The sequence below is a fragment of the Giraffa tippelskirchi genome, chromosome 11, assembly GCF_054371585.1.
Source record: "Giraffa tippelskirchi isolate mGirTip1 chromosome 11, T2T-mGirTip1v1.2.pri, whole genome shotgun sequence".
In the NCBI taxonomy this organism is placed as follows: domain Eukaryota; kingdom Metazoa; phylum Chordata; class Mammalia; order Artiodactyla; family Giraffidae; genus Giraffa; species Giraffa tippelskirchi.
This window is the reverse complement of record NC_137285.1, coordinates 1368877-1395112: the sequence shown is the minus strand read 5'-3', so window position 1 is coordinate 1395112 and position 26236 is coordinate 1368877. Positions and strand designations below refer to the sequence as shown.

Sequence of the window (26236 nt, the reverse complement as noted above, 5' to 3'; positions counted from 1 at the left end):
TTCTCTTGGTGCTAATCTGTTCCCTTGTCTTTCTTTGCTGCTGCTAACTTGCCTGGATTCCTCTAACAGCCTCCTGGAGGGTGTTCTCACCTCCCTTTCACCTTCCCAGCAGCAGTCAGCAAACCTGGTCCTATTCCTTCATGGCTGAAGGTCCCAGCGACTCAGGATCCCAAAGCATCTGAGGCCTGCAGGTCCAGCAGCCTGCCCACCCTTGCGCTCCCCGCCCCTCACAGCTGTGCGCCCAGGGCCTGCTCACACCCTTGCCCCACCCTGTCCTCCCACACCTTGTCACTCTGTCACCCCGCTTGCTCACTGGCCTCCTGCTTTAGTCGGGGAGGCCCCCTCCCCGGGGCGCTCCTGCCATTGCGAATGTGTGCAGAAGGCCCGTTTACTCGGCGTCCTGACTGAGCTCAGTCTCCTTCTCTGTGAAGTGTGGCTGATCCTGGTCCTTCCACCTGCGGTGGTTCCATGGCTTGAAGGTGATGAGAACCCCGGGCAGGGAACAGCGGGACACACTTGGTGCTGGCCGTCACTACTAGTGATTCACTCCGCTTCCCGAGACCATGAGTTCTGCCCATGACGGTTTTCCGCAGGGCTACCACATAGTAGGCACCCAAGACATGGACTAAACGAGCGGAAGACGGGCTGGTTCTGACCGCACCTTCGGAGGGTGATTTTTGCAATGCTGGTGGGCCTCCCCCAAATCCCTTTGACGTATCTGAGACTTTTTCTAACGACTCGAATCATTTATTCTGGTCTGAGAAGAAGAAAGAGGAACGGGTGGCTGAGGGCGCCCCTGCAGAGACACAGCCCGAGTGGCCTCTACCTGACCGCTGAGGGGATCCAGCCCAGGGCTCGACTCCCAGGAGCAGGCAGACTGGGAGGGATTAGGCGGAGCTCGGCAAGGAGGGATGTTTCCTCTCCCTCTGTCCCCGAGGGGTGCAGCCAGACAGAGCTGAGCTGCAGGGAGGCCCGTGCTCGGGCAGGGGCCAGCTCAGCCCACCACCGTCCTGGCCGTGGAAACCCTGGCGCCTGCTGTGACCTGCGGTGGTGGGCTCAGCCCCTGTGGGTGGGCATCTTTGCCAGCAGCTGTACCTTTCCAGAGGAGGAAAGAACCCTGCAAATGGAAGTGGGCACAGCGGGGAAACGGTGACAGCAAACACAAGCAAGGCTCCCCAAGACATCAAGAGAGAAGACGCCCGAGTTTCGGTGAAAGCCAGTGTCTGCGCAGTGGAGCCGCCTGGAGAGGGTGACCCAGTGAGCGGAGGACCGGCGTGCTCACCACGGCCGCAGCCCTGGCAGAGGGCGCGTGCTCGGCGGTGTGGCCCCGCCCCCGTCCGTGGGCCGCCCCGGAGCGCTACACCCCCCCCCCCGCCCCCCGTGTGGCCGCTAGTAGAAGTAGACGTGGCAGAACACCGTGAGCAACAGCAGGAGGAAGCCGCAGAGGCCGGGCGCCGCACTCCACAGGGGGCACTCCTCCTCCGGCGCGTCGGGGAGCTGCGTCCCCTCCGCCGCCGCCCTCTCCTGTGCCCCTTCCGCGTCACCATGCGCCCTCCCTTCAGACACGCCACTCTGCTCCGTCTCCAGCACGACCACCTCTTCTGGGGCCAGCTTGGGGCTGGGCAGCAACTCCAGGCCACAGAACACGTCCCAGGCCTTCCAGAGGCAGCCCCTGGCCTCCACGAACACGTCTGGAATGAAGGGGACAGCACACTCAGAAGGCCGGCGCACAGGAGGGGTCTTCCCAGGGGCTTGCGTCTGGTGGGGAGCCCTGAAGGGAGCCCAGTGGACCGGCTCCTGGTGCGGACAGCAAGCCTCAGCCCTGGCTGCAGAGCACCTCCCACCAGCCGCGGGGGCACAGAGAGCGGGGCTGGGGGGCCACGCTCGCCTTGCACCAGCAGAGACTTCAGCCAGCCCACAGCCCGGCTGGCACAGGGCAGGCCTCCCCTGCGGGCCCACAGCGAGCCCAGCTCTGCAGGTCCAGGGCAAGAGGCTGCTCCTTGGAGGACGGAAGAGCCCCGCTGCCCTGCTGTCTCTGCTTAGCAGCCCTGGGAGTGTCTTCTCCAAGCACCCCCAGCCTCACGGCCTGACCCAGGGGCCTTCTGGGTCCTTGGAAGGGGAATTGGTGTTTTCTCCAGGAGCGGGGGGAGGCCCAGGAAATATAGGCAAATTTCCATCCGTATCTCTGGGCTAAATCAGTGAGACGCCTCCCTCTGGGGCTTAACTGTCCCGCGGGTGTCTGGAAGTGCGGCCCACACTGGCCGCTCCGGCCTGCTTCGGCGCAGGTCAGCACCACGGCCAGCTCCATGCACATGGGCCGGGAATGGTGCCCTCCCTGAAGACAGCCAAGCACGTCTCGGTGGGCGGTGACCTGTTCTGCGTCTCATCCCCTTGGGCAGTGGCCGCGGCAGATGTGTCCCAAGGCTGAGGCAGCACCCGGGATCATGGAACTCACCAGCCGGTGCTGGAGGGGCCTGTGTCACGAGGGAGCGGCTGCCGCTGGGGACCCCAGGGACAAAGAGCTGCTGCGGTAGTGAGAGGCCCGGTCTCTCGGATGCCGCTGTCAGCCACCGGGCCCAAAGGGGCTGACCGATCATGTGACCACAACCCAAGGGCTATATGAAGGGAGATGGGACAGGCCAGCGGCCAAGAGCATGTGCTCTGGGGTCAGTCTGCCTGCGCCCAAACTCCCCAGCTCCACCACTGCGGGGCTGTCTACGGAGCTGGGGCAGACACTTCCTGGGTGGGGCCTCAGTCTCCCCATCTCTGAACTGGGGATAATAATGGCCCCTGTCACACACAGTGACCAGCACATCCCACGTGCGCAGTAAGTGTGCACCACGGTCATCATGGTCTTCTACCCACAACTGAGAGGAGGAGCTGAGAGGTGCTCCAAGGACATGCCCTGCACACGTGGCCCTGATGGACAGTCTCCCCCGTCCCCCAGGGAGAGCACTCCCGAGAGCCTGGCACCCTCCGGAGACCCGGGGCAGCCTGGCTATAGGCGTCGGGAGAGGGTCCCTGGCAGGAGTGGGGGCGGGGCCGCAGGACGATGTGCCCCAGACATGCCTGCCACAGTGCCCCACCCACCCCCCCGCCCTGGCCCCTCACTGCAGACTCAGCGCTAATCCCGTTAGGCTTTATCCTGCCTGCGTCAGTGCTTCAGGAGGTGCAGGCGCCCTCCCCGGGCCCCACACGCCTCTCTGACCCCACTGCTGAGTGCCTTCCCCTGGGCCTCCTGGAGACCCCGGCCCAAGCCTCTCCTGGACACTCTTCCTGCTGGGACTGAAACTCAGGTGTCCGCAGCTGTGTCCCTGGCGCCCTCGCAGGGGCAGCTGCCCACTGCTCCTTGTGGACAACGCCTGCCCGCTCCCAGGAGCCTCTGGCTTGAACTGCTGTGAGAGGTGCCCTGACTCGCTGTCCCTTCCCCCCGCCCCCGCTGAGGCACACGGTAATCCGTGCGGCTCCGTGCATGCCTCCCGCCCCACCACGGACACTTCTAGATCACCAGACACTTCTGTTTCTCCGCCCTCACTTTGTACCAGACCCTTCCCTCTCCCCGCACCTGCTGACGCCTCCCACCTCCATAGTCCTGGCCCAGAACCCCAGAGAGGTCTCAGAGGCATCGCTTCTGGGAGTGGAGGCAGCGGGGTGGGGGGCGGGGAGCAGGCCCCTCCCTGGGTGGGGGGCGGGGAGCAGGCCCCTCCCTCGCTGGCTTCCAGCTTCCTTCTCACCTGGCTGTGCCTGGGGTTCAGGGCTCTTCACCTGTGTGTCTTCGTCCAGGTCCACCCTTTCCTCCTGGCTGTTCCGCAAACTCCAACAGAGGCGGTGGAGCTAAAGGGAGAGAGGGGGCCTGTCACACCAGGGCCCTATCATCAGGGCTTATGGTGCCACAGCTGGGCACCAGGGCCTCCAGGGGCTGAAAAGAGGTGTGGTCATTAGTTCCAACAGGGGAGGAAGGGAGCGGCGGGGTGGGGAGAGTGTAGAGCCTGGGAGCCCCGGGCGTCAGTGCTGGGGAGAGCGCGGAGCCTGGGAGCCCTGGGCGTCAGTTCTGGCCTCGCAAAGGGTGAGCTCAGCGTCCTGGTCTGGACACTGCGGGTAGGAGGCACACGGCTTCTGGTGACTGAGGTCCAGGAAGCTGTGCCCTCCAGGCTGGGAGACGCAGCCCCTCACCCCTGGTCTGCTGCTCCTGGTGGACGGGCCCACGGGGCAGACCCAGGGGCTGATTTCCTGCCGGAAGAACCTCCTGGCTGTCAGAGACAAGCGCTCACATGCAGCCCGGGGGAGGCTTGAGCTGCCTCCTCTTGGGCTCCCGATGGCCTGGCCCCAGCGGGGCTCAGCTGCTCACACTCAGCAAGGGGTCTGCAGGCGCAGAGAGGCAGGACCCCCCGCCTTCTGGTCTGTTACTCTGTTATCTTCCTGAAAACACAGGTGGAAACTTTGGGAAGTAACAAAACCCAGGCTTTTTTTTTTAAGGGCTGGGGTCAGTACTAAGTGAACATGTCCACCGAGTCTGTCCTGGAATAGGTTGTTATCTATTATACTGGCCTCGGTACCCACCACCACGCCTCCCACTCACCCAATCATGGCAGGGATGGGACTGAAGCAGCCTGCCTTCTTGGACTAAGACAGGACTAAGAGACGCCTGTCATTCACTTTGAGTGGCTTCCTGACGATGCTGTCCATCCACATTTGCCTTTTCAACCATGCGCTGAGCGCTGTGGCCCAGGCCGCGGGGCAGAGAGAGCCTGGGCGTGAGTGCGTCCCACCTCTCCCGGAAGCACGGCTTCCCCTGCACCTCCCCCGCCCTCCAGAGCGCCGGCACTGCTGGGCAGGAAAGCACTCAGGTGTGAGGCTGCCCGACCAACAGGAAGACCAAACAGGTGCCAGTACAAGAGCGGCAGCAGAGTCAGACAAGCTGCCGCTGCAGACGCGGCGCTCAGGCCAGCACCTGAGCTTCGCCACGTGCCCGGAGCAGGGCGGGGCACGCCGGGAGGGGCAAGCTGTCCGGGGCGTTGTGGGCCATCCTCCACACTTGCTCCGCCCCAGTCCCTGGGGCTCTGGGTGCGAGAGAGGACGGATCAAGCGGAACTGCCGCAAAGTCGGCCAGAGGAGAGGTATCTTCCCGGTCCCCAGCTCTCATCCAGACCCCAGGGCACAGGCCTCACAGGCCCCCCCTCCCTCCGAGCGCCTTCCTCCCCTCTCTCACCTGGACACCCAGGACCTTCCCTGCTGCCCTCCAACTCAGCCAAGCCCCTGGGGAGTCCTGCCAAGTGCCTGGGGAGTCCTGCCAAGCCCCTGGGGAGTCCTGCCAAGCCCCTGGCCATGCCCATGCAGGTGGCACACTGGAGTCTGCTCAGGCCCAGCAGGGCCGCTGGCTAGTTTGGAGTCATGGACAAGTGACCACACTTCTCTGAGCCCAAGCATCTTATATTCCAACTAGAGTGGCAGACACCTCCTCCCAGGCAGGGCAAGTGGCCGGACAAGGAGAACAGGGCGTGCGGGCCACTGGCCACAGCTCTGCGGGCATTACTGTCCCCCACCCCCACCCGCACCCCCGCTGGCCAGGCGGGCGGCAGCTGGGACGACCCTGATTATATTAAGTCACACTAAAGTGAGCAATCTCAGCGCTTCACAGAAAATTTGTATTTTAAAAGTCAAACATCTTATTCTCGGTTAATACTTCATTGGAGGACTGTTGGAAAGCCTTTTAGTTCAGCTCTGTGTTTAAGGCAAGGAGGTTACTTGCCTATTTCTGACCCGTCCGTCACCCCGACCCCCAGCCCTCCCACTTCAAACAAACATGCGGGACCTTCAGCCACTTTTCTGCCAAGCTGCTCCCAAGATGTGTGGGCTGCAGGCTGAGCCCGGAGCACGCTCACGGCAGCACTCACGTGTTTGTCCGGGATCGGCACGGTGAACATGGAGATGCCCAGGACGGTGAGGAGGCTGATGGTGAAGAGGATCATGGCGAAGTAGAGGTAATGCACACCGCAGATGATCCGGGGGCACTTCCTGTTCATGGAGCAGGTCCAGGGCCCATAGGCAAACTCGGACACCATGCGGCAGGAGCCGATCACAAGGCCGCTGGCCAGCCCCCAGAAGGCACCCTGACAGAGGAGGAGCACGACCCGGTGAGACGAGTCCTTCGGTCCCAAGGCTACACCCGCATGACAAGGGCTTCACGCAGCTCCCAGAGCCGTCTCGGTGCCGGGAGAAGACCACCCAGGGCTGAACAAAGACCCCTCGAAGAGCTGTCTCGCCGCTGGGAGAAGACCCCCCAGGGCTGAACAAAGACCCCTCCCAGAGCCGTCTCGGTGCCGGGAGAAGACCCCCCAGGGCTGAACAAAGACCCCTCCCAGAGGCGTCTCGGTGCCGGGAGAAGACCCCCCCAGGGCTGAACAAAGACCCCTCGCAGAGCCGTCTCGGTTCTGGGAGAAGACCCCTCCAGGGCTGAACAAAGACCCGAGAGGCGCGCACTCTACAAAGTCCACTGGAGAACTTAGGGATACTGGAGACAGCATCTCAGTCAGATGATGAAGGCGCATCTCAAACACAGTGTCCGAGCAGACCTCCCTCTTGCCTGCTGCTCTAGGGGCACCTCCATCTCCCCGGCCGCTCGGGTGCAGACCTCAGCAGACATCCCTGGCTCCTTCTCCTTCCACCCTGCCCTCCCACCGATCCATCAGCAGGTCACACTGTCACTTCCACGGAGACCGCCTCGGTCGCCGTCCTCCGCCATCTCTCACACAGGGGGCTCCCTCCCTGGCCTCCGCTCTCGCACAGTCCAAGGAGCCCGAGTGGTCTCTTCGAAGCGTGGACTAGGGAGTGCCCTGCCTCTGCGGAAGCACTTGTGGCTTCTCCTGGCCGCCCTGAGAAGCAAGACTCAGCTGCTCAGCTGACCTCCCCTGGCTCCGCCCTCCCTGTCAGTCCACTCCAGCCACCACGTGTGCCCTCTTCCTGTGTGCCAGGCCTTTGCCCTGCCCTTCTTTCTGCTTTGGTCTCTCCCCAGATCTTGGTGGTTCTGGCTCACCCTTCAAGACTCAGGTTCTAGGTCACTTTCTTAGCAGAAATCTTCTCCCACTACCTTGGCTAATGTCCTTGCGCCCCAGGCCCTGTCCCCAGCCTCTGCCCTGCTCACCTCCGTGATACTTCTTTACTTTTCCCCCTTCTTTACTGTTAAGCAGCACTACTCCACTCTCACTATGTATCTGTCTCTTCCACTGAGACATTCCACTCCTCAGGGTGAGGACTTGGACTTGGGCTTGGAGCCAGTCTCAGGTACGGCTGGATGCTGGAGGAGGCAGAGGATGCAGCGTGTGGGAAGAGTCTTGGAGAAAGAACTAAAACCAAAGGCCAAGTGGGTGGTCCACAGGACCCGTTTACTGAAGGAGACGTGCAGAAAAGGGAAGCTCAAGGAACAGATGAGGGTGAGAGAGGGCCTGGGGAAGTCCTCCAGGCCAAGGAAGGGAGCCGTAATACTCTGTAGCCTTGGACCAGGGTGGCCGGAGAGCCGCTGAGAGCTCCCCAGTCTCCCTTGGCGGCAGGCCCCACACCCCGAGAGTGACTCAGAGGCGGGAGGTCGATCCTCCTGACCGCCTGCTCCTCTTGCCCACGCCCCTCCCAAGCAAGCACAGAGAGGAGCGTTTCCAGAACCCAGATGCCCCCTCACCCTATTCTCGGTGCTAAACTGAGTCCTGGTGAGCTGAGCCGTGGCTTGGTGGTAAAGAATCCACCTGCCAATGCACGAGACTCAGGTCTCATGTGGGTTTAATCCTTGGGTTGGGAAGATCTCCTAGAGTAGGAAATGGCAACCCACTGCAGTATTCTTGTCTGGAAAGTCCCATGGAGAGAGGAGCCTGGTGGGCTACAGTCCACAGGGGCCACAAAGAGTCAGACACGACTGAGCGACGGAGCATGCAGCCACGTGCTCATCAGAGCAGCAGGCACGAGCCGGCTGGCCTGGGGGACTGAACACCGGGCGAGAGCCTGCAGGGAGCAGCAGCCAGACGGAGGTGGACAAAGACACTCACGGCAAAGCAAAGAGTCCGTGGGGAAGAAGAGGGCCCACAAAGGGCAGGGAACAGGCAGCCAGCACCGCGGCCGGGCCTGGGGGCTGTGTTCGGAGAGGCCAGGGCCGGCGGGCAGGCAGCAGCCAGGTCACAGAGGCACTGTGCTCAGAACTCGTGCAAGGCGGGAGGAACAAGTCAGGATGTGACTCAACTAAAAAGTGAAAATATTCTAGCAAACCATGCTTCCAGTCTTATGGGTGAAATGCTCAAACTGTTAGTTGGGATCTTTATCTAGTTTTACATGTGGTGGAAGAGACGGTCTTCGTGCAGGGAAGGTGGTAGTAGCCCAGGACTGAACATTCCCCTGAGCGTCGGACATCTCTGAGCAGGAAACCATCCTCATGCAGAGGCAGCGGCAGAGGGCCCTCCTGTGGCTAGACAAGTGTGCAGGAGGGCCCCACGTGCTCTGCCCCGCGCGTGGCACGGCTGGAGGTGGAGGGCCTTGGGAGGGCAGAGGACAGACGCCGCCGCCGGCCCGCCCCCGCGCTGAGCCACGCACCTGCTCGGTGACTCTCTTGCAGAATACGGCCAGCAGGAAGACGGCAGCCACGGGCGGCGTCAGGTAACTCAGGACCGTGTGCATGTACTCGAACAGCTGCTCCCTGTGTGCCACCTGCAGGGCAGGGACCCAGGCGACGGAGACCGCGAGGAGGACTATGACAAAAAACCTGTGAGTCAGACCGAAGTCAGCGGCAATTTGGTGAGTTTTTGGTTGTTTTTTTTAACCTGCCCATAAAATATCTGCAAACCATGAACTACGAGCTAGTTCTAATTACTCCTTAGGTTAAATTCGGATGCCCATTCCTTAACTGTGGAAGAGGAGACAGCCATACCCCTAAACACTAACAGGACCCGAGGATTCTTAAAACCCCTTCAACTTCTGGACTGGATCGTGGGTAGATTTGCATCACATTTGGAGGGTGTGTCTTGAGGTGGCCATGCTTAAAATATACAATACATGGAAAATGTTAATTTCTGGAGAGATAACACATTTCTAAAAATTTCAAATGGAACAGTAATGCACCTGATTTTAAAGATTGGTATAGGCTTCCCTTGAGCCCTTGGTTGCTCATGCAGGGAAAAACTGCCCAATAGTCCACAATGGGCAACTGGTGGAAGACATAAAAGGCTAACCGAAGATTTCATCACCTGCAGAGGTAACCACCTAGGGCTTTTCACTGAAACCCCTGGAGAGTCATGCCTTGGAATCAGAGAGTATGTCCCAGGACTAAGAATTTGCTGTACGACTAGAGAAGACTGAGACAGAGTCACACTAACCAAGTATAAAAACCAGGCCCCTCTGTGTCAGCCTAGAGGGGGGAATGGGGGCAGAGGGGAGGGAGGTTCAACAGGGAGGGGATATATGCATACCCATGACTGATTCATGGTGAGGTTTGACAGAAAACAACAAAATTCTGTAAAGCAATTATCCTTCAATAAAAAATTAATGAATTAAAAGAAAAAACAGGCCTCCATAAGTTTAAGGGAATCGGCTAAGAATTTACCCGCATACTTGAACAAAAGCCAATAGTCTTCAGAGAAACATGATCCAGAATTTCTACTATTACCTACAATGTTCAGTATATAATAAACTTTTCTAGGCATGGGGAGAACTAAGAGAATGTAACCTACAGTCAAGGAAAACAGAGGTCAATAGAAATCAACCCCAAGATGGCTCAGGTATTAAAATGAGCAGACAAGGACTGCAAAGCAACTACTACAATTATCTTAAAGGAGTTAGAGGAAATTATAGTTATGAGTGAACACATGGGAAATCAAGACAGAAAATGGAATACTAGAAAAAATTTTAAAAGGAACCAAACAAATACTCCAGAACGAATTCCATTTCAAAATATGAAACGAAAAATTCACAGGTTGGCCTTAACAGTAGATTGGAAATGGCAGAAGAAAGAGCCAATATCCTCAAGGGAGACTGGTGAAAATCTAAACTGAAGAACACAGAGAAAAAATTGTTAAAAATAAACAGTGCCTCAATGATGTGTGGGACAATATCAAAAGGGCTAATATGTGTGTAAGCAGAAGAGGGGTGCAGCAGACAAATATGCAGAGAGATAATGGTCAACAACTTCCCAGCTCTGCTGCTGCTGCTGCTAAGTCGCTTCAGTCGTGTCCGACTCTGTGCGACCCCATAGACGGCAGCCCATCAGGCTCCTCCGTCCCTGGGATTCTCCAGGCAAGAACACTGGAGTGGGTTGCCATTTCCTTCTCCAATGCATGAGAGTGAAAAGTGAAAATGAAGTCACTCAGTCGTGTCCGACTCTTAGCGACCCCGTGGACTGCAGCCTACCAGGCTCTTCCGTCCATGGGATTTTCCAGGCAAGAGTACTGGAGTGGGGTGCCATTGCCTTCTCCACCAGATCTGGTGAAAACCATTAATTTACAGATTAAAAATTTTAGCAAAACTCAACCAGCACATCCATAACAAAACTGCTGAAATCCAAAACTGAAGAGAAACTTGTGAAAGCCCAGGAAAGAGGACGCGTCACATACCCAGAGCAGTACTGTGAATTATAGAGGCTTCTGATCGGAAAGAAGGGGAACGCAGACAGCTTTAACAGCAGTGATGACAGAATGAAAAATGGACACAGGACCTGATAAACACTTTTCCAAAGAAGATATTCGAATGGCCAACAGGTACATGAAACGGTGCTCAGCATCACTAATCAGGGAAAGGCAAAAAGCTACAATGAGACACCACCTCACACCTGTTAGAACAGCTGCTATCACAGCGACAAGAGATGACACATGCTGGCACGGGTGCGGAGAAAAGGGACACGTGTGGGCTGCGGGCGGGAGTGTAAATCGGTGTGGCCACTACGGAGAACAGGATGGAGGTTCCTCAAGACACTGAAAACAGACTACAGTTCCCGTTAGTTCAATTAGTCGCTCAGTCGTGTCTCTTTGCGACCCCATGGACGCAGCACACCAGGCCTCCCTGTTCATCACCAACTCTCAGAGCTTACTCACCCTCATGTCCATCGAGTCGGTGATGCCATCCAACCATCTCATCTTCTGTCGTCCCCTTCTCCTCCCTCCTTCAAGCTTTCCCAGCATCAGGGTCTTTTCCAGTGAGTCAGTTCTTCGTATCAGGTGGACAAATTATTGGACTTTCAGCTTCAGCATCAGTCCTTCCAATGAATATTCAGGACTGATTTCCTTTAGGACTGACTGGTTTGATCTCCTTGCAGTCCAAGGGACTCTCAAGAGTCTTCTCCAACACCACAGTTCAAAAGCATCAATTATTTGGCACTCAGCTTTCTTTATAGTCCAACTCTCACATCCATACATGACTACTGGAAAAACCATAGCCTTATATGCTACTGGAGATCAGTGGAGAAATAACTACAGAAAGAATGAAGGGATGGAGCCAAAGCAAAAACAACACCCCGTTGTGAACAGACTGGTGATAGAAGCAAGGTCCAATGCTGTAAAGAGCAATATTGCATAGGAACCTGGAATGTTAGGTCCATGAATCAGGGCAAATTGGAAGTGGTCAAACAGGAGATGACAAGAGTGAACATCGACATTCTAGGAATCAGTGAACTAAGATGGACTGGAATGGGTGAATTTAACTCAGATGACCATTATATCTACTAATGTCAGCAGGAGTCCCTTAGAAGAAATGGAGTAGCCATCATGGTCAACAAAAGAGTCCAAAAGGCAGTACTTGGATGCAATGTCAAAAACGACAGAATGATCTCTGTTCGTTACCAAGGCAAACCATTCAATATCACAGTAATCCAAGTCTATGCCCTGACCAGTAACGCTGAAGAAGCTGAAGTTGAACAGTTCTATGAAGACCTACAAGACCTTCTGGAACTAACACCCAAAACAGATGTCCTTTTCATTATAGGGGACTGGAACGCAAAAGTAGGAAGTCAAGAAACACCTGGAATAATGGGCAAATTTGGCCTTGGAATACAGAATGAAGCAGGGCAAAGGCTAATAGAGTTCTGCCAAGAGGACGCACTGGTCATAGCAAACACCCTCGTCCAACAACACAAGAGAAGACTCTACACATGGACATCACCAGATGGTCAACACCAAAATCAGATTGATTATATTCTTTGCAGCCAAAGATGGAGAAGCTCTGTACAGTCAGCAAAAACAAGACCGGGAGATGACGTGGCTCAGATCATGAACTGCTTATTGCCAAATTCAGACTTAAATTGAAGAAAGTAGGGAAAACCACTAGACCATTCAGGTATGACCTAAATCAAATCCCTTATGACTACACAGTGGAAGTGAGAGATAGATTTAAGGGAATAGATCTGATAGACAGAGTGCCTGAGGAACTATGGATGGAGGTTCGTGACACTGTACAGGAGACAGGAATCAAGACCATCTCCAAGAAAAAGAAATGCAAAAAAGCAAAATGCTCTCTAAGGAGGCCTTACAAATAGCTGTGAAAAGATGGGAAGTGAAAAGCAAAGGAGAAAAGGAAAGATACACCCATTTGAATGCAGAGTTCCAAAGAATAGCAAGGAGAGATAAGAAAGCCTTCCTCATCGATCAGTGCAAAGAAATAGAGGAAAACAATAGAATGGGAAATACTAGAGATCTTTTCAAGCAAATTAGAGATACCAAGGGAACATTTCATGCAAAGATGGGCTCGATAAAGGACAGAAATGGTATGGACCTAACAGAAGCAGAAGGTATTAAGAAGAGGTGGCAAGAATACACAGAAGAACTGTACAAAAAAGATCTTCACGACCCAGATAATCACGATGGTGTGATCACTCACCTAGAGCCAGACATCCTGGAGTGTGAAGTCAAGTGGGCCTTAGGAAGCATCACTATGAACAAAGCTAGTGGAGGTGATGGAATTCCAGGTGAGCTATTTCAAATCCTGAAAGATGACCCTGTGAAAATGCTGCGCTCAATATGCCAGCAAATATGGAAAACTCAGCAGTGGCCACAGGACTGGAAAAGGTCAGCTTTCATTCCAATCCCAAAGAAAGGCAATGCCAAAGAATGCTCAAACTACCGCACAATTGCACTCATCTCACACGCTAGTAAAGTAATGCTCAAAGTTCTCCAAGCCAGGCTTCAGCAGTCTTCTGTCTCCATCTCCAGCAGTTCCACTACCATGTGGTCTGGGTTTGGTCTCCTTCGTATTTATCCTGCCTGAGATTTGTGGAATTTCCTGCATCTCTGGATAGTTGTCCAGATATTGGGAACATTCTTGGTTGTTATCTTTTCAAAATTGCCTCTACAGTTACACATACGTAGTTCCAATGACATAATATGTTATATTCATCTGTGTCCCACGTGTATCTTCTTTTTCTTCTGCAGGCTTTATTTGGATATTGTTGACTGACCCATTTTCAAGCCACTTACTGTGTCTTCTGCTTCAGCCAATCACTTGTTAACCCATCAACTTTGTTTTTTAACTCATTTATTTGGCTGCATCAGGTCTCAGTTGCAGCACACAGGATCTCTGTGTAACGTAGGATCTTCCATAGCACGTGGGCTTAGTTACCCTGAGGTATGTAGGACCTTAGTTCCCTGACCAGGGATCAAACCTGCCTCCCCTGCATTGCCTCCCCTTAACCACTGGACCAGCAGGGAAGTCCCCACCATTGAGTTCCTAACTTCAGATACTCATTTTTCAATTCTAGACCTTCTCATTTTCACAAATTCTAATTCTTTGGAAAAATTCCCGATTCTTTCCTCCATTTTATACATCTTTCCATCTATTTTCTTGTACCTATTAATCATGGTTATTTCAAAGTCTTTGTCTGCTACCTTCACCTGAAGGTCTACTTTTATATATATGATATATTTGATTTGACACATATGGTAGTATAAATACAGTGGTAAGGAGGGACATTCTTTCCTTGTTTCTTTCTAGCTCCATTAGACGTGACTTGATTTTTAGGGTGATACAGATATATTTTACTGGGTTTAAAGGTACCTATTTTATGAAATACTTTTTCATCATCTGGATATATATGATTTTTCTCTTTTGATCTATTAATATGGTGAATTATATTACCACATTTTCTTCTGGAAAATAATCACAGTTGGCAATGAGATGTCATTCTTTTAACATTCTTTTAGTACTTTGTTGGATTTGTGTCCACTATTTTATTTACTATTTTTGCAGTGGTATTTAACAGTGAGATGAGGCTTTAGTTTTCATTTCTTCTGTGCTGTACTTGTTAGGTTTTGGCATCAATATCTTGAGCTTTATAAAATGAATATGTCTTCTCTTTCTCCCCATGTTCTATAACAATTTACACAAAACTTGTATCTGTTTCTCAAAGTTTCTCACAAAGGTGCTTTTTAAAGAGTGGAATGCTAATCAAAATGTCACAGCAAGCTCAATTTGAAAGGATCACACAGGTAAGACAGTGAGCAAGAGGCGTGGAATGAAGCACATTCGCGGTACAACGCAGGCCAAGTCCAGTGTGTGTGGGCTCGAGGGGGGTCAGCCTATGCGAGGGTGACAAGGCCCCTATCTGCACGTCTGTACTCCTGTCTTATGCCCAGCATTTGTGGCCTCCTGGGTGATGGCATAGCCCTGAGATGGAGGAGTTCTGCTTACCACGTGGTCAGGCAGACCAGCTCCCTTTTCTGAGCCACTATCCCCTATTTGTGTAGTAAGAACAAGAACTAAAATTTACCTTTAAAGGCTGTCCTGAGGACTGAAAGAGACACCGGAATAATGAGCACACACTCGTTCACAAGGACTACTTTGGGGGTATGTTAATAAACTATGTTCATTATCACTGCGCTCACTTAATTTTCTCCCAAGCAGAAACAATTTCCTTTGTGATTATAAAAGCAATATATCTTCATTGCAAAACTGCAACAAAAACCAAACAGCACCATACCATATACAAAAATGGTAACTCTGTATACAGCTCAGTTCAGTCGCTCAGGCGTGTCCGACTCTTTGTGACCCCATGAACCGCAGCACGCCAGGCCTCCCTGTCCATCACCAACCCCCGGAGTTTGCTCAAACTCATGTCCATTGAGTCGGTGATGCCATCCAACCATCTAATCCTCTGTCGTCCCCTTCTCCTCCCACCTTCAATCTTTCCCGGCATCAGGGTCTTTTCTAGTGAGTCAGTTCTGAGAGCCTAAACGCGTCACGTCACGACTTATTGGGGGCATCATCTCACGGACGGCAGGGACCCGTGCGGTTAGAGGAGTGCTTCACCTTCCTGTTAGCATGAGCTCCTTTTGCGAGGCCGTCGGCCGGATCCGGGGGTAGATGTCCGTTGTGAACACGGCGCTGGCACCGCTGAAAACACCAGTCAGGGAGGACATGAGAGAGGCCCAGAGGGCGGACACCACCAAGCCCCGAACGCCTGCAAGAGAGGGACACTGCCTGGGCCTCCAGCGCCCCGGCCGCCCCGGGGGGGCCTGAGGCCTGCTGAGGAGCTCCCACGCGCTGAAGTTTGCTCGGGGTGACAGTCCATCTAAGACGGATCAGCGCATGACGTCTGTCCTTGCTCTGCGACAAGCCTCGCAGTCTCCTGCTGGGTCCTGGTATAATAACCGGAGTGGTCACTTTGGACATCAGCCTGACAACCCCTTGCAGCCCTGTGGAAAGGAAACCACTGCTGTCCCCCTTTAACAGATGAGAACCAGAGGACCAGACCATGAAGCATGTGACGCAGCTCCTGGGCCTCACCGTTCCCATCTGCAAGGTGGGTTTAAAAGTACCTCCCACACAGGGCTGTTGTTAAGGTGAAGACAATGCCCAACACTGGGCAAGTACTCAACAAATGCTAGCTATAAACATAACAAGCTCAGCTTTTGACCTGAAGGGCTGCTCAGTGGCAGGGACTGTGTTGAGTGAGTCCCTCGTGCAGTCAGGAGAGCCTGGGGGGTAACAGGGCCCGTGCAACAGCACCCTCCCCGAGGATTCATCAGGGACGTGGGTCAGGCCAGGCAGTCCTCCCAGTGCCCCATGGCCCGGGCCGCAGCCCCGGTGCACGGACAAAGGCTCAGCTGGCGAAGCCAGGGAACCTCCTTCCTGAGCTGTGGGGCGGCTGGTGCTTCCTTCAGTGAGAGTCCATCTACATCATATTTCAGGGGAATGAATGTCTCCGTGTTGTTGGCCTGCTGGTACACAAAGCTAATGTGGAATTTAAGAAGCCTATACTCTTGGCTCAGCTCCTCTGGAGGTGGGGAAGCAGGTGAGAGGAGAGCCACCCCTCTGCCGTCCCACTGGCCCGAGCTCCCTGCAAGCAGGATGCCGCCTCACTCCCCTCTGTGTCCCCATGAACCACCTGCAGTGGTGGGCTGGGGAGGGTACAGGCTCAGCGGGGTGGGCCCCCACCCCCACCCCCACCCCCACCCCCACCCCCCACGCAGAGGGCCACCCCCTACTCTGTGCAAATGCCAGTGAGACCCGAGAGTTCAAGTGAGGAAGCAAGAGGAGGCCCCGAGGCTCCAGCGACGCAGAGGGCCTCTCCCACAGCCTCCACCTCCCCTGGGGCCCCCACTCCGGACTGTCCACTCCCGGCCCTGGGCGCAGCTCCACTGCTTACCGCTGGGCAGCAGCTCCACCACCAGCAGGGGGTAGGCGACGGGGCTGCAGCTGGCATGGATGCCGCAGTACTTCTCACACTCTGAAGGCACGACACACGCCACCCTGTCTGCAAAGAGAGACACAGTCGCATCAGCACGGGGGACCCGCGCTCACCAGGAGCTTGGGGTGGAGGTCAGGGGGGTCGGGGCTTCTGCCAGTTCACTGCTTAACCCGCAGCCAGCCCTGCGACCCCAGCAAGCCTTCCGGTGACCCAGTCGGGTGTTAGAAAAGCAACAATGACTCAGCCACACACTGACTGGAGGCCACTCCTGACCTTACTCCCTTCATCTCGCAGGGGTTGTTATTTCAGAGGATTTGGGAAGAAATGTGGACAAAGGGAAGTAAATGAGGGAAAGTGATAGGACTTCAAGAGCTTAAATGAGGGATAAAAACCTACCACCTGAGAGAAAAGCAGAAACGATGTATCAGCGTGGACTAGGAAGAGGCAGGCAGGCCTGGGTTACTCGGAGAGCAAGTAGCTTCACAGGGGAGGTCGGGAGAGAATGTGAAAATCAAGGGGCAGTTTGTCCTCTGCCCAGCGCCCACCCCTCTGGGCGAGCAGGTCCCCAGACCCCTCAGTGTGGTCTGAGAAGGGCCCCCCGGCCCCTGGCCATTCTGGACACACCTTCTCCCGGGCCACAGGGACTGGTCCCTGCCACTCAAGTGGGCTCGCTGAGACTCCCCTGGGATTTATGCCCAAGCGCAGAAAGGAAGCACTCTTTCTGGGGCTTTCTGGGCTGGAGGGTGGAAGCCTGGTGCCACTGGTGGTCAACTCACAACAGAGAGACTGCGAGAACAGCAGCTTGAAGGAGCTAAAATGCACATCATTTTCGATCTAGAGCCCTAACTAACACGATGACCGCCACAGCAGACCAGACTGACAATCCACCATTTGGGGGTGTCCTAACCCCAGCTCTGGCCACCTGAGACCCAGAATCTAGGCCAGAGGCCTTCTCGTTACTGGAAAGTCACCCTCTCCCAGGAAGCGGGTGGAGGCTCAGCTTTTGCGCTGAGCACCTCTCTCAGTTCAGTTCAGTTGCTCAGTCGTGTTCGACTCTGCAACCCCAAGAATCACAGCACACCAGGCCTCCCTGTCCATCACCAACTCCCGGAGTTTAGCCAAACTCATGTCCATCGAGTCGGTGATGCCATCCAGCCATCTCATCCTCTGTCGTCCCCTTCTCCTCCTGCCCCCAATCCTTCCCAGAATCAGGGTCTTTTCCAATGAGTCAACTCTTTGCATGAGGTGGCCAAAGTATTGGAGTTTCAGCTTCAACATCAGTCCTTCCAATGAACATCCAGGACTGATCTCCTTTAGGATGGACTGGTTGGATCTCCTTGCAGTCCAAGGGACTCTCAAGAGTCTTCTCCAACCCCACAGTTCAAAAGCATCAATTCTTCAGCGCTCAGCTTTCTTCACAGTCCAACTCTCACATCCATACATGACCACTGGAAAAACCATGGCTTGACTAGACAGACCTTTGTTGGCAAAGTAATGTCTCTGCTTTTTAATATGCTATCTAGGTTGGTCATAACTTTCCTTCCAAGGAGTAAGCGTCTTTTAATTTCATGGCTGCAATCACCATCTGCAGTGATTTTGGAGCCCCCCCAAAATAGAGTCTGACACTGTTTCCACTGTTTCCGCATCCATTTCCCATGAAGTGATGGGACCAGATGCCATGATTGAGCGCCTCTGGCTTTATTCAAATCCCAGGTGTGTGGATATCATCTCGGAGTCTGGTTCTTTCTAGGACTGAGGACCAGTGGTCCCAGGCCCCTCGCCTCCCCCCCCCAGGTACAGTCCCCAGGGCAATCCACCAACTCCATTCACCTGGTGGGTAGGCGGGGGGGGGGGGAAGCTGGCTCTTCTTGCATCCTGCCGCCCTCCACCAGCCCCCCAGCCACCTCTAAAGGCCAGGAGTCGAGGGATTTTACCCAGTCTTCCTTGTCAGTAGGTGGGGAGGTCTGTGCTGTGCAGGTGGGCTGTGGAGGCAGGGCCGCCAAGCCCAGGGGACTCTGAGGTCCTGGGGTGCACGGGCGAGGGGACTATTTTCTTTTTTTATATAGTCTACAGACTTTCTTTTTTTAATGTGGATCATTTTTTCAGTCTTTACTGAATGTGTTATGATCCTGCTTCGGTCTCATGTTTTGGTTTTCTGGCTGAGAGGCACCGGGGGTCCTAGCTGCCTGACCAGGGATTGAAGCCACGGGGCGGCCAGGGAAGTCCCACGGGGCCTACTTTCTAACCTCTGAGGCACCACCTACAAGACTCCAGCAAGAGCCGCCTGGCTGCCAGAGACCAAAGCTGGGACGCTGAGACGGAGCGCGCCTCCCTGCTGGCGCTGGGAGGGGTCAGCAGTAGGGGCGGCACGTCCGCGGGGCAGGCTGGAGGCTGCACTCCGGTGAGCCACGTCTCCTGCCCGTGCGCCTTCGCCGGGCCTGTAGAGCGCTGCGGCAGAAGACTCCACGGGAGCGGCTTGCTCTGCCCCGGGGGCCGTGCCATCAGAGTGCCTGTGCCATAAAGGGGTGGAACAAGTTCATCGCTCAGTCGTGTCCGACTCTTTGCGACCCCGTGGACTGCAGCCCGCCAGGCTCCTCTGTCTGTGGGATTCTCCGGGCGAGAATACCGGAGTGGGCTGCCCTTCTCCTCATAAACGTTTAATGGACAAACAAACCTAGTATCGAGAGGCAGCAGAGCCAGTAAAACGGCTGAAATGGGGGTGGGGATGGCACATGATTATGGCGGCTCCTTCAGGAAATCGGGCGTTTCTGCTGTGCTGAATGGAAGAACATGGGTTGTTTTGGGGGCTCCACACACATGCCGCCCCTGGGCTGTGACAGGGGTGACAGCACGCAGCACCCGGGAGGCCTCGCACAGTGATACCCGGCAGTGACCTCCCCGAGGCCTGGGCCTCAGCCCCACACAGAGACCCAGCAGCGGCTGCAGGAGGCTCAGCCTCTCCCTCCCTGCTGATTTGCCCCCCTGCGATTTCTCTCTTGCCACCTACCTCCACGGTCCCTGCCAGACTTCTGCTCAGCCACATCCCTCATCTAAACCCATCGGCCCCCAAGAAAGCAACCTGGGGCACCTTGACACCAGCAGGCTGCGGGAGACCTGAGACCCCAGGCCTTCCCGAGGCCGGAGAGCCGGGAGGTCGCTCAGTGCGGGAGACCTGAGAACCCCAGGCCCTCCCGAGGCCGGAGAGCCGGGAGGTCGCTCAGTGCGGGAGACCTGAGAACCCCAGGCTCTCCCGAGGCCAGAGAGCTGTGAGGTCGCTCAGTGCGGGAGACCTGAGAACCCCAGGCCCTCCCGAGGCCGGAGAGCCGGGAAGTCGCTCAGTGTGAACGCGGCGGAGCAGCAGTTACCTGTGTACAGGACGCGGCTGATCATTCCTGGCATGACGATGCTGAACATGGGCAATAGCTTCAGGAACGCGCACAAGACGCAGCCGCCTTTGACGTGGGCCAAGTTCTTCCCTGCGAGGCAGCCCTGGACAAAAATCTGCCGAGGAAACGCAGGTGGGGGCGGGGGGGGAGCTTTCTCAGTGTGTATGAGCCTGGGCTGCCTCTGCGCAGACAGGACAGGGTGACTGGGATGTGCAGCAGCAGGGGGTGCCGACCGCTCACCCCGCATCCCTGGGCACGCAGGGCCTCAGGAGACACGTGTGACGGAGGAGCATGTCCTGCTCGGTGCGCAGCTGCCTGAGCGGGTGGGGGCGGCCTGCCCTTGGCCTCATTGCTAGAGCCGCGCGCCCAGCACAGGGGTGCGGCGCTTACCAGCTGCCCCCTGGCAAGGACGAGACTCCCTCCCAGAGGACACAGAGTGCCTCTGCCCGTCACATCAATCCCAGCGCAGGCCTGTCCCTCGCAATAAATGGGGTTCAGAGCTAGGGCCAGCCTCACTCGTCTCAGTGGAAACCAACCAGTGTAGGTAGACCCTGGCCCGCGAAGCCTCCTGGGGCCTTTCACAGCCCGTGTCACGGCGCTCTAAGAGGTGGTGTGCGCTCAGCCAGAGCAGGAGAGTGCACGGGCAGATGGAGAAGCACGTGACAAAGAACATGCAGGCATGTGGTCCGGTGCATCGAGACGAGGCGGTATTCTGTAGGCACTGAAACCATGTGCTCAAGGCATATTGAAATAATGGGAAAAAAATGCCCAGAGCGTGACGCTGACTAAAAGGCACAGGATACAGCAGTAGCGCTGACACCATGACTCTGTAGCTAGAAAAAGTCCACGAGAATAAACCAGAGCGACAACAGTGGTTAATCCTGACGGGTAGGATTTTCCTGTTCTTCTCTAATGCTCTCTTGCTTTTCCAAACACACTACTTTATTAACAGGAGGAAGAACCCCAGAGTGGTCCTGCCTCATGCACCAGGCACTGCTTTTCAGGGAGCCAGGCGGCATCCTGCTGCCCGCCCCCCGGTGCCCTGGGGGCCTCTGCGAGCAGGTGGGCAGCTTAGCTTTACTTCCCGTCTCTGCTTAGCCCTGCGCACAGAGGAGACGGGCTCGAAGGGAGGGGCGGGAGGAGAGTTGGGCCGAAGCCGACTCCTATTCTGAGGACAGGACAGTCGTGGGCCGTGAAGTTGTTGCATGCAGAAAGCCCTCAGCACTTGCGTAGGTGGTCATTATCACCAAGTGGGGCAATGGACGAATTCTTGTTTAAAACGACGGTCACTGTTCAGTCAGTAAGTTGTGTCTGACTTTGCGACCCCATGGACTGCAGCACGCCAGGCTTCCCTGTCCTTCACCATCTCCTTGAGTTTGCTCAGACTCACGTCCATTGAGTCGATGACGCCCTTCCACCATCTCAGCCTCTGCTGCCCCCTCTCCTTCTCTTGCCCCCAACCTTTCCCACCATCAAGGTCCTCGCCAGTGAGTCAGCTCTGCGCATCAGGTGGTCCAAGTAGTGGGGCTTCAGCTTCAGCTGACCTCCTTCCTGTCCAGAGGACTCTCCAGAGTCCTCTCCAGCACCACAGTTCGAAAGCATCAATTCTTTGGTGTTCTGCCTTCCTTAGGATTCAACTCTCACATCTGTGTGTGATTACTGGAAAGACCATACCCTTGACTATACATATCTTTGCTGGCAAAGTGATGTCTCTGCTTTTTAATATGCTGTCTAGGTTTGTCATAGCTTTCCTTCCAAGAAGCAAGAGTCTTCTGATTTCTTGGCTACAGTCACCACCCACAGCGGTAGGCAAAGGAAAATAGTTTTCCTTCCGTCAGTTTATTTGCCTCTTTTTTAAATAAAATTTTTTCTTAAATCACTTTCTTTACTAGTTTGGAAGTTAGAGATTCTACTTTAATGCTTTTAATAATTACCCTTAACATTTTAACATGGATGCAACTTCAGCTCTAAAGAAAACCAGTATTCGCACACTCCTCAACAATGTCAGGCGCACAGGTTTGACTCCAGTTGTGGTCCTGTAGTCTAGCTCTGTGATGTGTTCACTTCCTGTGTGCATAGTTACAGTGACTCTCAGGCAACGCTTCAGATCTGCACACGTGCTGGCCAGCATCTCTAACCATCCCTCCTGCTCTCCAGGACCTCCCTCCTTTTTCTTTACGCACCTTGCTCAGTATCTAGGGAAGGTTACGCCTTTATTTTTATTATCTTTAAATTATTTATTTACTTATTTGGCTGTGCCGGGTCTTAGTTGCAGCATGCGGGATCTAGTTCCCAGACCAGGGACTGAACCTGGGTCCCCCGCATGGGGAGAGTGGAGTCCCAGCCACTGGACCACCAGGGTAGTCCGGGTTCCGACTTCATTTCGCCCTCACTTCTGAGTAATACTTAGCTGGGCACCTCATGGAAAGTGTCCATCTTCCTCAGCACTTGGAAAGGCTTCCTGCTCCCCCTCGGGTTATGCTGCTTCCAAGTCTGTTGGGGGCACCGGTCTTCCTCCACAAGTGATCTTTTATCTCAGGGGCTTTCAAAGTCTCGTCTTTCATGTTCTGAACCTTCACCAAGAGGTGCCTCTGTGTGGATTTGCATGGTTGTCACTGTGATTCCTGAATCTGAAGAGTCCTGCTCTTTCAACGACTGTAAAAATTGTTATTTTCTCTTCAAATATTGCTTCTCCTCTCTCCTCCTCGAATTCCAAGGAAGTATTTCAGTTCCGTCATCCATGTCACTTTGTCTCTCTTTCACACTTTTTTGTGCTATTAAGGCAATTTCTTCAGTTCTTTCTTCTAGGTTACTAACTCTTTCCTTCAGCTATGTTTAATGTTATTTTAACAGTTACTGAAGTTTACATTTCAACAAGGATATTTTGCATTTCCAGGAGTTTGACTTTTAAATCTAACTGGTCATTTTTGATGGAATTGTGTTCATGTTTCAGGTCCACTTTTACTTCCTTATATGCGTATTTTGTGTTTGGTATCTAACACCTCAGTTTTCTGAAGTGTGGGGGCTTCTTGCTTGTGGTGGTTATATTCCAGCCTGTTTTCTAATTTTTACAGAAGGATTTTCCTTGTCTTCGAGGCAAGGCAGCGGAACGAGACACGTGATCGGCAGAAGGGGAGGAACACAGGTAACAAGGCTGCGGCCGCATCACAGAGCACGCCGGCCTCCGCGCGCTTCCGGCTTCGCGGTCCTCCAGCCAGAGCTCCGTCAGCGCTGCTCTGCGCACGGCGGGCCCGCGGCTCCTCACCGCCGCGCAGCAGTCCTCAGTGTTAGCTCCCCCCGCCACCCGCGCTGGTCTCATCTGCCCACCTCAGGACCCGGCACAATCGATGCTGTGACCAAGGCCTCACACGTGGTCCCTCATGCACCTGGATGAGCATCTGGGGGTGCATCCTGGGGAGCATCACTGCTTGGCCACAGAGCACAGCATGCTAGACTTGATTGGACACTCAGCCCTCCAGAGCGGGCTGCCCCTCACCGGAACTGCACGAGGACCCCACACAGCCACGTCCTCCCAGTGCCTAGCGTCATCAAGCTCCCTGATTTTTGCCCGTCTCACTGTGGCTCTAAACTGCACTCCCCTGATAGTGCTGGGCTATACTTCATTTTCTACGAATTGCCTGTCACGTCTTTTGCCCCGTGGCTGTTGGAGTGCCCTTTTCTTGTGGGTTTGCTACCAGTCTCCTGCTCACTGTAAACCTTTCTAACAGTCCCCTCTAGCCCATCATGTCAACTTTGTCTAGAGCATCTTTGTTAAAAATGCCCTCCGTGCAATGTGGTCAAACCGCTATGACTTACACTCCCCACAACTAAGAAAGTATTCACCAGCGTTACCATCCCTTATTAGAGTATGGGTTTCCTTTTCACAGTTAAGTCTTTAATTCACCTGAACTCTCCCCTGTTGATTGGTGGAGCCTCCAGAACATACATTAAATCCCTACAAGTATGTGAGTCTGTCTCTGAGCTCTTTACTCCGCTCCATTGGTCTGTATGTCTATTCCTGGAAATTTCAAACTGCTTGCGTTACTGCAACTTTGTCGATGTTTAAATATCTGGTCGGGCAAGTTCTCCCACTTTGTTCTTCATTTTCAACCTCAGGTTAGCTATCTGTGACATCTTTCATAAAGGGCTTAAACCCTTTTTATTGTGCTGTAACACATGGATGTATGCTGTGGCACAGTACGGAGCACCATAGTTCCATTACCGTGGAACCACCACCCAATTCAAGAGGTGCAACTCTGAGGAACCCCAGAAGCCTCTCCCCATGATTATTTCTTTAAATATCAAGGTAAAAGTTACACAACATATAACTATCCGTTTATCTTTTACTTTTTGGCCATGCTGTGTAGCATGTGGGATCTTAGTTTCCCAACCAGGGATCAACCTTGTGCCCCCTGCATTGGAAATGAGGAGTCTTGGCCACCGGCCTGTTAGGGAAGTCTCTGTGATTAACCATTTTAAAGTGAACAATTCAGTAGTGATCAGTGCATCCCCAATGTTGCATAATCTCCACCTCTTTCCAATGTCAAAACCTTTTCATGACCCAGAAGAGCACCCAGGCCCACAAAAGTGGTCGCTCTGCATTCCTCCTCCACTCCTCCCCCGGGAGGCACTCATTGGATTTTTGTCTCCATGGATTTGCCTGTTCTGGATATCTCATATAAAAGGAATCATATAACAGGTGAACTGCTGAGCCTGGCTTCTTTCACTGAGCATAACGTTCTTAGATTCATCAAACATGGAGCATGTAACAGAATTTCATTTCTTTTTGTGGCTGAATAACATTCCAGCACATGGACACACGTTTTGCTCGTTCATTCCTTGGTGGATATTTGGGTCATTTCCACTTTTTAATGATTGTCGATAACACTGTTGTGTGTGCCTCTTTTTAACCTCAACTCTTCCCCTTGCTTCAGAAATGACTGCTTTAATGAGCACTTTATTTCCTCCTTGCTTTTCTTTATAATTTTTTGTACTGAGACAACATGGCTGTCTGTGTTACACTCTGTTACACACTGCCTGTGTTACACTCTCTCTGAACGTAATCACACAGCACTTAGCCTTCTGTCTTTGGCTTCTTTTATTCGGCGTCACGTTCTGAAGGTTCATTCACGTCATGGTATGCGGCTGTACTTCCTTTTCTTTATTGCCTTTCCACTGTATGAATATTTCACAATTTTGTGATCGACCATTGATAGAACCATGTAATCTTTAGAATGAGCTTTGAGTCCTGAAAAAAAAATCCAACTGAAATACTGATTAGCAGCATTTAATTTTTAGACTTGGTTTGAGAGAACTGACATTTTTCATGAGCAAAAAATTGTGCTTTGCAGATAATGAGAGGGAAGAAGAAGAAATGAAAACAGGTGCTGTGCTACAGATGGGGCTGGGGGAGAGACCACTTTTTTAAAATTTATTTTATTATTATTTTTAAACATGCTACGTTTTAAAAAGTTTTTTGGCCATACCCCACAGCATGTGGGATCCTAGTTCCCCAACCACGGATGGAACCCATGTCTCCTGTGTTGGAAGGCAGAATCTCAACCAACGGACCACCAGGAAGTCCCCCACCACCTTTTTTTAAAAATTGCCACATTAAACTTTTTTCCTAAATTTTAGAGACCTCTTTTAGACAGAGCGTGGTGCTGCAGCATCTGGGCACTGCATAAGGCTGGGAGGGAAGCCTGCCTGTGGCTGCAGAGCCATGAAGACCCCCACCCCCCAGCGCAGACCCCCCAGCGCAGCGTGTCTCATTACCTGGTCGGTGCACCAGTAGTACAAGGAGATGGTGGAGAGGCCGAAGACGATCCCAGGCCAGGGGATGTCTCCGGTGATGGGGTCTCGGAAGATATGGAAGGCGTCCATGCGTGGCACGAAGCACTCCACTGGGGCAGTCCAGTTCCCTTCCCAGGTGAGGGTTGGCTTGGCCTCCGGGTACCTGCTCTCTAGCTCCTGGTATCCGCCTATCTCGTTAAAGGCTTGAAAACACCACACAGTCGGTCAGTACCTTCCAAGCACGGGAGCCAAGACAGCAGCGTGAGACACGCGAGGACGGCAGATAGCCAACACCGTGCACTCTCAGAGAAGAGACCTTCTCCTCCCAAGCGAGAGCGGAGCACAGTGGACACTGGGGGCCGTGTGCCCGGCTCCCCGTCCTCCTGCTTCTGGGGACAGAGCCCTCTCTCCAGCT

The 26236-nt window shown here is 54.0% G+C and overlaps 1 protein-coding gene across 4 annotated transcripts in view; it reads right to left on the bottom strand.

Annotated features, from left to right (window-relative positions):
• Nucleotides 1–725: 725 nt before the first annotated feature.
• Nucleotides 726–26236, bottom strand: part of LOC145526462 (sodium/glucose cotransporter 1-like) — a 46794-nt gene continuing 21283 nt past the window's right edge. For 3 of the 4 annotated variants that reach the window (XM_081542098.1, XM_081542100.1, XM_081542099.1), the window contains 9 exons: nucleotides 25804–26024; nucleotides 20008–20143; nucleotides 16601–16708; nucleotides 15262–15412; nucleotides 8572–8740; nucleotides 5895–6110; nucleotides 3735–3834; nucleotides 1417–1691; nucleotides 726–1240 (listed from right to left, as the gene is read on the bottom strand). In XM_081542098.1, the coding sequence (XP_081398224.1) occupies nucleotides 1184–1240; nucleotides 1417–1691; nucleotides 3735–3834; nucleotides 5895–6110; nucleotides 8572–8740; nucleotides 15262–15412; nucleotides 16601–16708; nucleotides 20008–20143; nucleotides 25804–26024 (1433 nt within the window). In that variant the 3' untranslated portion in view covers nucleotides 726–1183. Of the gene's footprint in view, nucleotides 1241–1375; nucleotides 1692–3734; nucleotides 3835–5894; nucleotides 6111–8571; nucleotides 8741–15261; nucleotides 15413–16600; nucleotides 16709–20007; nucleotides 20144–25803; nucleotides 26025–26236 lie in introns of those variants that run through there. The other variant, XM_081542101.1, reaches the window with a different exon arrangement.